A 12,744-nucleotide genomic window follows, 5' to 3' on the forward strand; every position below is an offset into this window, starting at 1 on the left:
TAAGATACGTAATAATATCTTGGCTACTACTAGCCTTAAGCTCTTGCCTGTAAATAAAGCCTTCTTGAATTATCCTATTTCAAGTGTATCATCTCTCTTTCCTGTGGAAGCTAGGTCTGATTCCATATATATACCACAATAGTTTTTACATAAACAAGTTTAAACAAATTTCTGTTGTGGGTTACTTAGTCTCCCTCCATATACACACACATACATGCTATAGACATTTTGCCGTCAGTAACACTGAAAATATTACACTTTGGCTATGTGCCGGTGGACATTTGTCTTAATTTTGCTAGGATACATTTTTAGAAGTGAAATGGATAGCTCATGCGCTACGAATATTTTTAAGAACCTTAATACAGATTTCCATATTGCCCTCCAGTAAACTTGTGTCAACTTATACTAATTTATATCAGGCCTCTATAAGGCGACTTAATTCATTCAACTTTAGTTAAAGCTGGGTATTAATATTTTATAATTTGCAAATTTATGGATGAAAGAATTTCATCGTTGATTTCATTTTCATTTCTTTTATTATCTTTTAAGATAAAACATTTTCATATGCTCATTTTCCATTTATATACCTTTTTTGTTAAACTGACTACTCCATCCTTTACCTTTTAGTCTATTTGAGATTTCAACTCTTTTTTTCTCATGTCAAAATGTTTACCCCTTGTCAATATTTATCTTCGACGACAAAAAGAGCAAAAACAAGAAATAAGGGGCACAATTGAATTTTTTCAGTGTGGGATTTCTGAAGGACTGGATCAGAGATATTTTTCAGAGTTATTTTTAGGGTAAACTGTATTCTCTTCTTGAAAATACACAATGATTATCATTAACATCACCAAGAACTGCATGAATAAGTTATCAACAGAAAAAAGAATGCCTTCGAGTAGATATCAAAACTTTATTATTTAAAATGCTTGCCTAGAAAATAAAGAGTTTCCGCATGAAATGAGACTGGCGTGGCCCAGTTTCATGGAGGAACAGAATCACGCAATACGTCTTGAAAGACAAGAAGGAAGAAAAACACTGATATCAAAGTCAGAACACTTGCCCCTCAATGCACATCAGACTTTCCACCACCCAGTTTCTATGACAGACAGTTGTGGTAAGGGACAAATGACATAGTGTACTGTTGCAGAAACTTGGGTGAGCCACGCATTACTTCACACTCATCCTCAACTCCCCCTTCCGAGCACACCTCCTAGGGAGGCTCCCCTCACTTCCCCGGTCTCTCTTCCACTAGGGGTGCCCGTATGATATAACTGGTTATAAACAAAGAGCTTAACAGGGGCCCTCCTTTCTCCTTCCTGTTAAGAGATAGATGCACTTTCCGACTCGGGCTGCCGTAGGGAAGGGAGCTGTCGCCACATCCACCCACCTGCAATGGACGGTCCCGAGGAACAGTTCCAGCTTCCTGATCGAGACGAACAAGCAGACGTTCAGCACCGACCCCAATAACCTGAAGGCTCCCAACTCCTTTAACGACAACAGGCTGATTCACCTCTACACTGTGGGCGAGAAGCCTGGGGCTGATGGCAGACGCATAGTGGTGGCCACGAAGCGGAGATCCCTCCAGGGAAAACCCACTAGCCCCGTGGACCACCACGAACAAGAACGCCTCGGCCACCCTCGGAAGCATCGGGCACAGGATCCACAAGAACAAGGACCACCCAGATCCGTACGTGGCCGCCATTCGCACAGTCGGCTCCATCCCTCGCAGCCAGAAGCCTGTGACGGTGAAGAGGAAGAGGCCCGCCCCACCAAGAGCTCCTGAGCACCTGCCCCCCACCTTCAAAGCAATAGAGATGTCAACCACCACAGAGAGAGAGAGAGAGAGAGAGAGAGAGAGACAAATGGGGCATCCATCTTGAAACCAAGAGGCAAAACCCTAAAACGCTAGGTTTCACAGAGTAGAAAGGCCTTTTTTATTTCTTTTTAAGCTGCGTTCCTGAGATATCGTCCAACCCTAGCCTGCCCAACTCTGGAATGTCTCCCACTATCCCTTTGGTTACATGAAAATCTATACAGTTCTCTGTCATCTGTCGTGATCTGCACAGGCCATCATACCCTGACTGTTGAGAAACATTGAAACGGGATGTTCACCTACCCCAAATTCTAAACCTTTACTTTTTATGCACTTCAAGACCCCAGGAGAAGGAATTTAAATTAGGTTCTCAATTGGGATTCATATAACTTGACAGACACTCTGGAGCACCTCCAAAGGAAGGCAAAAGGGAAAAAAAACACAGTGGAATCTCTACAAGAAAGTATATAAGAATGTAAGGGGTGCCTGGGTGGCTCACTCAGTTAATCGTCCCTCTGACTTCACCCTGGGTGATGAACTCACGGTTTGTCAGTTCGAGCCCCACGTTGAGCTCTGTGTGGGCAGCTCGGAGCCTGGACCCTGCTTCAAGTTCTGTGTCTCCCTCTCTCTCTGCCCCTCCCCCACTCGCACTGTCTCTCTCTCTCTCTCTCTCTCTCTCTCAAAAATAAATAAACGTTCAAAAAAATTTAAAAAAAAAAAAGAAAGTATATAAGAATGTTCCACAAAGGCATGAGTGAAGCTGACATCATTGTTGGGAACCAGATGTGAGAATTAGTAGAATTTCTGGATAGAAAGTGAGGTTGTACAGCCCTATGAGAATTTTAAAAGTCAGACAGCTGTGATATAAAGAAGAAAACAGTATTCTCAGAGATCAAACAGCTCTGCTGAGGCAACCCTCTGAAAGAGGATGCGAGAAAAAAAGGGAAGGATCTTTATACATGTTGGAGAGAAAGAAGATGTTGATTTTTACAAAATACAAGCTCAGTCACCATTTATTTAATTAAACCATGAAACACCTAAAAGTAAGATTTATTTTTTTGTTGTTTCAAATTTTTATTTAAATTTTAGTTAACATATATAGCAATATTGGTTTCGGGAATAGAATTTAGTGATTCAAGATGTTGATTTTAAAATGTTTTTAATGTTTACTTATTTTTGAGAGAGACAGAGACAGAGACAGAGTGTCAGCTGGAGAGGGGCGGAGAGAGAGGGGCAGAGAGAAGAGAGGCACAGAATCATCCAGGCTCTGAGCTGTCGGCTCTGACCTGTCTGAGCCCAGTGCGGGGCTCGAACTCACAAGCAGTGACCTCATGACCTGAACCAAAGTCAGACCCTTAACCGACTAAGCCACCCAGGCGCCCCGAAGATGTTGATTTTTCAGTAAAACTTCTAGTTTCAGCTCTGACATAAAAAGCTCGGAAGTCATCACTTCAGTCCTTACAACAAGAAACAAACTGAGCACGCTGAAAAGCAATGACTTTTCCTGGAAGGGCAAAACCGCACAAGAAATCTACTTGAAACATTCAGACTGTGATACTTTGAAGATAATGAAAGAAAAATGCACTATACTAACACTAATCAAAGAAAGCCAGAATATCTATGTTGTTCATCCGAGACAAAGTAGACTTCAGAGAGAGGAAATTTGTCAGGCATAAAAAGAGGAAGACATAATACCAAAGGAGTCAATGAGGCACCTGGGTGGCTCAATCAGTTAGGCATCTGGTTTCAGCTCAGGTCACAATCTCACGGTTCATGGGTTCAAACCCCACATCGGGCTCGCTATTATCAGCACAGAGCCCACGTAGGATCTTCTGCCCTCCTCTCATTCTGTCCCTCCCCAGCTCGTGCTCTCTCTCTCTCTCACTCTCTCAAAAATGAATAAACATGAATAAATAATAGCAATTTTCTAAAAACGCATAAAATCCTAAATATGATCGAACAACAGAGCACCAAACTGTAAGAGACCAACACTGATTAAAGTAACAGGAGAAACAGACAAATCCAGTATTACAGTTGGAGACTTCAACACCTCTGTCACTACTTGATAGGTCAAGGAGGTAAGAAATCAACAGGATACAGTTGACTTGAACAGCAACAGCTATCAACTTGATCTAATTGACGTTAATAGAATATTCTTTTCAACATCAGTGGAATATACGTTCTTATTAAGCTTGCAAGGAACATTCCCCAAGATAAATCACATTCTGGGCCATAAGCTATACCATAACAAATTTTTAAAAAATAGAAATCATACAAAATATGTTCACAGACCACAATGAAATTTAAAAGAGAAATCAACAAATGATACCTGGAAAATTCCCAAATATTTGGATATTATGCAACACTTTTGTAATAATAGATGGGTAACGGAAAAAGCTCAAGAACATAATATCAAAATATGTTGAATTAAGCGAAAATAAAAGGGCGATTTCTTGGGTTGCTTGGGTGGCTCAGTCAGTAGAGCATCTGACTCTTGATTTTGGCTTAGGTCATGATACTACGGTCATCAGATTGAGCCCCACATCGGGCTCCACAGTGAGCGGGGAGCCTGCTTAAGGTTGACTCTCTCTTCCTCTGCCCCTCTCCCCCAGTTGCAATCTCTCACTCTCTGAAAGAAAGAAAAAAAGACTGGTACTTGGGTGGGTCAGTCTGTTGAGCGTCGGACTTTGGCTGAGGTCGTGATCTCACGGTTCCTGGGTTCGAGTCCTACGTTGGGCTCTGTGCTGACAGCTCAGAGCCTGAAGCCTGCTTCAGATTCTGTCTCTCCCTCTCTCAAAAATAAATCAACATTAAAATTTTTTTTTTCTTAAAGAAAAGATAACTTCTCAAAATTTGTGAGATGCAGTGAAATCAGAGTTTAGAGGGAAATTTAGAACATTAAACACACATTAGAAAAGAAGAAAGATCTAAAAGCAGTAAATTTAGCTTAAACCTTAGGAAATGAGAGAAACAAGAGCAATTTCAGCCTAAAGCAGGTGGTAGGGAAAAAATAAAATCAAGAGTAGGAAACTGTGAAAATGAAAATAGGAAACCAAGAGACAAAATCTGCAAAACCCAAAGATCAATAAAATTAATAAACCCATAGAGAGGTTAACCAATGCAAAAAGACTGAAGACCCAAATTACCAATATCAAAAATGAAAAATGGTTCCTCACTACTAATCACATGAACATTAAAATGATAATAATAGAAAACTGAAAACATCTATGCCCACAACTTTGATAATTAGATGAAACAGACTAATTCCTTGAAAGACACAAACTGCCAAAACTCACAGAGGAGGAACAGTTAACTTGAACAGCCTTATATCTACTAATGAAATTGAAATAATAATTAATTTCCAAGGAAGAAAGCACCAGAGACCCAGATGATTTCAATTGGGCAAATTCACCAAATACTTACAGACAAAATGATAGCAAGTTTTTACAATTTCTTCCAGAAAATAGAAACAGGAAGAACACTTCCTTGCTCATTCTAAAAAAACATCGTGCTTCACCTATTTGACCCTCATATCCATTCGCCCAAGTCCACAGATAGCACTAACGTGTTTACTGTCTGTATACTTTTGCCTTTTCCAGAATTTATGACACCATAATGGTGAAAATAACGCGTTAAACATTTGTCAAGGGCCGCCTGGGTGGCTCAGTCAGTTGAGCGTCTGACTTCGGCTCAGGTCATTATCTCACAGCTGGTGAGTTTGAGCCCCGTGTCGGGCTCTGTGCTGACAGCTCAGAGCCGGGAACCTGCTTCAGATTCTATGTCTCCCTCTCTCTCTACCCCTCCCCTGCTCATGCTCTGTCTCTCTCTGTCTCAAAAATAAATAAACATTAAAAAAAAATGTTCAAAACCCATAGGGCTAACCAGCACAAACTAAGCCTCATGTGTGCAAATTAAAAAAATAAAATTTGGGAAGCCACGAGATCCTAGGACGGAATGCAGAATGTGACCAACAAATCTAAATGTATTACAAAGGATTGGAACAGCCTCAAGGAAGGTAATGGATGAAAAGGTGCTGATGTAAGTCAACTTGAAAATGAGTGGAGTTCATAAGACTAAAAGTAAAAGGTTCTATATTTCACCACTGTGCTCTAGTTGATAAAATTGCTTCCCATGGGGGTATGGGTTAACAATTCAGAAAACACCATACATTTATACTAGAATCGAACAGTTAATTAAATGGATGGCAGACAATGGAAGCCAGATCTCACTGCTGGAGTGGAAGATTACAGGGAAGGAAGCCAGAATGATTCATGTCGTAATGGACTAGAATTGGAGACGTCAGTGTGAACCAATTTTAGCACAATAAAGACACAGTTCTTTACACATAGAAGTATATATATTAATATTTTACTAATGCCAGATGTTAATAACAGGGGTAATGATGTGTATACAGGAATTCTCTACACTATCTACATGAAAATTCTGCAAATCTAAAACTTGTCTACAATAAAATACAAAGTTTATTAAAAACATGTTAGTTTGGGGCCCCTGAGTGGCTCAATCAGTTAAGTGTCTGACTCTTGATTTCGGGTCAGGTCATGCCCCGTGCGTCAGGCTCCGCGCGGACAGTGGGGAGCCTGCTTGGGAATCCTCTCTCCTTCTCTTTCTGCTTTCTCCTCTGCTCATGTGCGAGCTTGCACTCTCGCTCAAACTAAATAAACTTGAAGAAACAAAAAGCCAACATTAGTTAGCCACATGGTGGATCACTCCACATGTTATAGGGATAGTGGTTAATGAATTAGATGGCAGAGAAAATTAACCTTTCAACCTGTTCATCCTACAGGTGAGAACCACCCTGTGCTGTATTTGAAAACACGGATGGAATGCTAACTGCGTTGCTTGCCAGCTGTGGAACCATATAGAATCCGTCCTTCCCTTTAAAATGAGGGCACTGGATCTGATGACTCTTAAACCCTGTCCAGCTCAGACATTGCATCACTCTGCCTCCTCGAATCTAGAGGCAGATCTGGCTTCTCACACGTTCATAAGGCTGCTACCCCTCTCTTGGGGATGGCTGTGTATCTGCGAATAGGATGTTGGAGCCCATCCCGGCAGCCACTTAGAGTCAAAGCCTCTACAGGGTACAAGGGAGGCTTCAACCTGCCCATGGCGGGTATAAGGTTCCAGTAGCCTCCGCAGTCCACTCTCACTTGTGTGGTGGTTACTGCTGGGTCCCTGCCCAGACACCCTTCAGGGGGCTATTGTGTCCATTCTCCAGCTGCTAAGACGATTAGCTAATAGCTCCCAGCTCACCTGTCTCTCCAGAACAGGGCCAGGTAACCAGGGACTTCTTTATGCAAAAGAGGCCTAGGAGGTTACACACACCCCTTTTCTGGGCATTGGCACATTACGACGCACTAATATTGGGGTATTCAAGCCCAACCCTCTGGCCCCGAGGTGGGACAATCCCATGGCATTCTTCACATTACAGAGCTCCGTGTGAGATCAAGGCTGAGCCTACAGTTGCACCGAACCCCCCTCTTGGCCTGGCAGTTTCGGCCCTTTCCTGACGACAGGACACCTTAGAGGTTTCACTGCGGTGCTCTCCCTGGCTAAACTACTTGCACAAGCATCCCAGCTTCAGGCTCTGCTTTTGGGAACCTGCCACAGAGAGCATAGGGGAAAGGTGTAGTGAGCTTCTAATGTCCTGAGGAAACCATGGGTGTGGCTACTCCCGTGCAAAATTCTCTAAAGCAGGACTCAGCAAGCTTCTCCCCCAAAGCATTAGAGAGTAGGAATTATAGCTTTTGCAGGGCACATACGGTCTCTGCTACATATTATATTTCTCCTTTTCTTAAAACCCTTTAAAAACGTAAACGGCAGGGGCATCTGGGGGGCTCAGTCACTTGAGCGTCCGACTTCAGCTCAGGTGATGATCTCACTGCACGTGAGTTCGAGCCCCGCGTCGGGCTCTGTGCTGACAGCTCAGAGCCGGGAACCTGCTTCGGATTCTGTGTCTCCCTCTCTCTCTGCTCCTCCCCCACTCATGCGCTCTCTCTCTCTCTCTCTCTCTCTCAAAATACGAATAAACGTTACCAAAAATTTATGAAAAAAGGTAAACAGCAAAAACAAACCAAAAAAACCCCCCAAAATAAAACATAAAATAAAAAGGTAAACAGCATTCTTAGCTCTTAACTCATGTAACAACAAGCAATAGGCACGATTTGGCCCAAGGGCTGTAGTTTGCCAACCTCTGCTCTATGTTGGCAAGGTCGCCCCACTGCAGAGTGGAGGTTTCAAGGGCCTCAGCTATACTTCTGGCTTTTCTGGGGAGAATTAAAGCAGAAATCCATCTGACAGAGATGCAGCAGAAATTAACTAATAAGCTTTAGACGCTCCCCAAACATAATGGATACTCTACGGAACAAAGAATTCAGGGACTCATCATTAACTAACCATCTCCTGTTTAATCGTTTGTCTTCTGGTTTGGTTATTATGAGCAAGTCCTTTTTTTTTTTTTTTAATGTTTTTTATTTACCTGAAGGAAGAGAAAGAGAGAGAGAGACAGAAAGCAAGCAGGGGAGGGGAAGAGAGAGAGGGAGACAGAATGCCAAGCAGGCTCTGAGCTGTCAACACAGAACCCGATGTGGGGCTCGAACTCACAAACCGGTAGCTCAGATCTTTTATCTCCAACGCCATAGACACAATCCAGTTCTCGTGCTTCAAAGGAAGCAAGGCCAAGACTGAGTTTGTCAAGATGAGAAAAGGACGAGTGTAAAGGAATCTTAATTTCTAGTCATTTCCTTTCAAAACTTCCCCCAGCCAGGAACTAGAGCTGCAATAGCATTTGAAGCAACAGAAAGTATTTTGTTAGTTTATAACGAAGTTCCCAAACTGTCATTTCCTGTTTCTGTGTTTCTCCCACCCATTTGTAGTGAATATTGAGATGACCCTCTAACCAGATCCCTCCTCGATGAAGGATGTGTCGCTCGAGCTGCTGGGACTGCTGTAGAGAGACAGCCTCCAGCTGTCAGCCTCTTCAGGGTCTGCCTCAGCTGCAGGGAGCAGGCTGGCCAAGGTCTCGCCCCTTCTCTACACCCAATGTTTTAACCATGTCAGAGCATAACGGGCCGGGCCATGTTGGCCCGACCTGGGAAAAACTCTGTGGGGTCACTAGAGGCTGTCACAGGGCCTACATCACAGCTAGATGTCTCCTTCTGCCTAATCTTGCTCCCTTCCCTTCCCTTTCACAGGGATTGAAGCTAAGGCCACTCCTCAATAAACATCCTGCATGCTTCAGTTCTGTGTCATGATCTCCCTCCCAGGGAATCACAATGCAACACTTTCTCACTCTCCTCATTTCCTCTGCTGTATCACACTGGTGCAGGAAACGGCAGGCCAGGAAAGAATGGATCCCTATCTCGGGTGGTTGGTGACAAGGTGCGAGAGGTCCCTGTCAGGACTCCTTGGACCCAGCGTACCCATCTGATATGCTGTAACCTACAAGAACAAAATTGGCACCTGCAAGGGGCTGGCATTGGGGTAATAAGAAGTGAACTCATATCAGCAGAGGCCTCATGTTAGGCCAGGCATTGTGCTAGATACTCTTACACCTTCTCATTCATTTACTCCTCATTCAGAAGCTGGTGTCTTAGGTAATGGTCTCCTAGCTCATGAATACGAGTTGAGGCTGAATGTGTAAGTGAACTGAGACTCAAGGTCAAGATCCTCTAACTCCAGCTTAGAGTCTAAACTCTAACTCACCTCTCATCTGAATCCAGAGCCTAAAAGTATTTTCCCACACCTTTATTAGACAGGGATGGAGTTTGACTGAATATAACAAAATCCAACAACAATAACTTTTTTTTTAATGTTTATTTATTTTTGAGAAACAGAGCATGAGTGGGAAAGGAAGAGAAAAAGAGGGAGACACAGAATCCGAAGCAGGTTCCAGGCTCTGAGCTGTCAGCACAGACCCTGATGCGGGGCTCGAACTCATGCACCTGAAGATCATGACCTGAGCTGAAGTCGGACGCTTAACCGACAGCCACCCAGGCGGCCCTGAACAACAAGCACTTAAACAAGATGTGGTTTCTTTGTCTCAGTTTATGAAAGTCGTAAGCGAAGTGGTTGCTGACATTGGTTCAGGAACTGAAGGATGTGGGAGCTCAGGTTCCCAAATCTCAGGTCCCCTGCCAGCATTAAAACTACCTTTCAGAAAGAAAGAAGAGGAGCACCTGGGTGGCTCAGTCTGTTGGGCATCCGACTCTTGATTTCAGCTCAGGTCATGATCCCGGGACTGTGGGATTGAGCCCCTGCGTCTGGCTCTGTGCTGAACTTGGAACTTGCTTAAGATTCTCTATCTCCCTCTGCCTCCTTCCCCACTTGTATGTACTCTTTCACTCAAATAAATAAATAAATAAATAATCAAATAAAAAGAAAAAGGGAGAGGGTGAAGGGCAGAAGGATGGCTATCAGCTAGTTAGCTTCTTTACAAAGCAGTGACTTTTGCTCACATCTCAATGGCCAGAACTGTATCATGGGACATCCCTGACTGACAGCCTAAATTGAAGTTCACTTTCTAAGAAAGAAGGAGAGAATGGCTATTGACTGGACAGCTAGGTTCCATACCTGAAGAGTCATCTCAAGGATTTCTAAAGGTTTTGTAGGTAGTAAGGTTGGGTTCCCTGGGAAAGTGACCCAAAGATGAAGATTTGTGCAACAGCGTTCCAGGGGAGTGCTCTATGTGAACAGCACATGTAAAGGAGAATGGGAGAAACTGAACTGTAATATAACTGCAACAGAGACCGGTCGGCCTCATGGAAAGCTATGAAGCTGGGGTGGCCCCCAGATATGTCCCAAACTGAAGCAAGGGGATCAGCCTTGTAGCCTGCATCACTTGGTTACTGAATGCTGGCTGCTCCTTGGAAAGAGGTATAACCTTGGAAGGCGAAGCCATTTCAGCCAAGGGCAATTCCTGGGAACAGAATCAGCTTTGAACTGCCAGCAACCAACACTCCGGGGAAATAAGTGCTTCCGACCTGAAGAGGAAATTTGGACAGCACATCTCAGCATCCACAACACCAGGCTAATAATAAGTTGACCCTCACATGTTGAAGTACAGACTCTCCATGCTGATCTCACAGAATGTGTTAGACAGAGTGGCAAAGGAGGCACAAAATGAGAGCAAAACCTTCCGTAGGATACTAGTTTTTTGTCGTTGTTGTCTCTTTGATTGATTTGAGAGAGACAGAGAGAGAGAGACAGAGAGAGTGCATACGTGCACGCACGCGAGAGCGAAATGGGGTGGGGCAGAGAGAGAGAGAGAGAGAGAGAGAGAGAGACAGAGGATCTGAAGCAGACTCCATGCTGTGAGCACACAGCCCCATGTGGGACTCGAACTCATGAACTGAGAGATCATGACCTGAGTCAAAGTCAGACACTTAATCAACTGAGCCGCCCAGGCGCCCTAAGCATTTTTGCTTCTGTGTCAAGGAACCCTCATGTAATAATCTGCAACATCCCAATAGATGTAATGACAACTTACAGTCTATTAGTCTTTTTTAAATTTTTTGTTTAATGTTTATTTATTCTTGAGAGAGGGAGTATGAGTGGGGAAGGAGCAGAGAGAGAGAGGGACACAGAATCTGAAGACGGCTCCAGTCTCTGAGCTGTCAGCATAGAACCTGACGCAGGGCTCGAACTCAAGAACTGTGCCATCATGACCTAAGCCGAAGCCGGATGCTTAACCAACTGAGCCACCCAAGTCCCCCTATCAAATTAGTTTTAACATGTGCATTATTTTTTTCTCAAATGGCGAAAGAAATGTGTTGACACTAAAAATGTTTAAAATACATAAAAGTTGAAGAAAGAAAATAAGCATTATCCAATGTGAACAAATATTCCTTTTAATACCACAGTATATATTATATCCTCATATATGTTTGTGTGTGCATATATATATACATACACATTTATATGTTTGTGCATTACAAAATATACATATATAACATGTGTATAATATACATATATAATTTATAATATGAATCGCAACATATGATAAAGAAAACTGGGTTCATACGTTGGTCATTCATGAGTATGCTTTAAAGAATTCCTCATGTTGTATATTTATTTATAGTACAATTACATTTAAAATTTTACGCAGTCATTGAAAGTCACGTGAGAAACCGTTTAACCAAACATATATGGCTGGATATATATGTATATTATGTTCTCTGCTATGAATAATACTGTACGTAACCATTTTGTGGAATTCTGATTATTTCTTTCTGATCAGCTGCTCAAGAACCAGGCAGGTAAAAAGGCATCAACTTCTTAAAATAATTTATATTAAAATTCATAATCTGCCCTCTGGGAAAGTAATACCAATTTCCACTTATTTAAGAATGTATGAGCAATTGAGTTGACTGCCAAAGTGTCAGAGTGAGGACCCTGGTGAAAGTGCACCCCCATAAAAGACTGCCACAGCAATCTAAAGCCACCATTTATTACGTCCGAAAATTAACCAAAGGTTCAGGACAAACTGAAAAGAGTTTACTCAAGAAAAAGGACTCTTTCCTGGTAAGAACCGAGGGGTCCAGTCTATCACACATTCATTTAAGTCTTCTCCCATGTCCCCTCCCCTCCCCGAGTCACGGGCAAGGTAGCCATGAAAAGCTAGGGGTCTTACAGCCAACACAGAGAAGTGACCTTCTCTGGAGCTGTGTTAAAAGCCTCCCCGCCCCGGGGCACGGTCAGTATGTTGTCCAGACCCACAGCTCTCTGTAAAAGCTCCACTTTCAGAGAATTGTTATTACTCGGTCTCAGAGCTCAGCTATGTGAGACAGACCCTGTCCCCAGGGTGTGACTGAAAACAATGGCAATCAGCTGGAATTCTTAACACAGCTGCCCAAGACTGTGATTTCATTTGGGGAAAACGAGAGCCTGGCCAAAAATATCAGAGGTAG

The 12,744-nt window shown here is 43.0% G+C and overlaps 1 protein-coding gene across 1 annotated transcript; it reads left to right on the forward strand.

The window, feature by feature from the left end:
- The first annotated feature begins 1,333 nt into the window (after window positions 1–1,333).
- Window positions 1,334–5,452, forward strand: LOC115506754 (60S ribosomal protein L28-like). Its single transcript, XM_032592053.1, is given in 3 exon segments — window positions 1,334–1,608; window positions 1,610–1,819; window positions 5,416–5,452. Coding segments are annotated over 3 exon segments (522 nt in total).
- Window positions 5,453–12,744: the final 7,292 nt, after the last annotated feature.

Source organism: Lynx canadensis, chromosome X, assembly GCF_007474595.2.
Source record: "Lynx canadensis isolate LIC74 chromosome X, mLynCan4.pri.v2, whole genome shotgun sequence".
In the NCBI taxonomy this organism is placed as follows: domain Eukaryota; kingdom Metazoa; phylum Chordata; class Mammalia; order Carnivora; family Felidae; genus Lynx; species Lynx canadensis.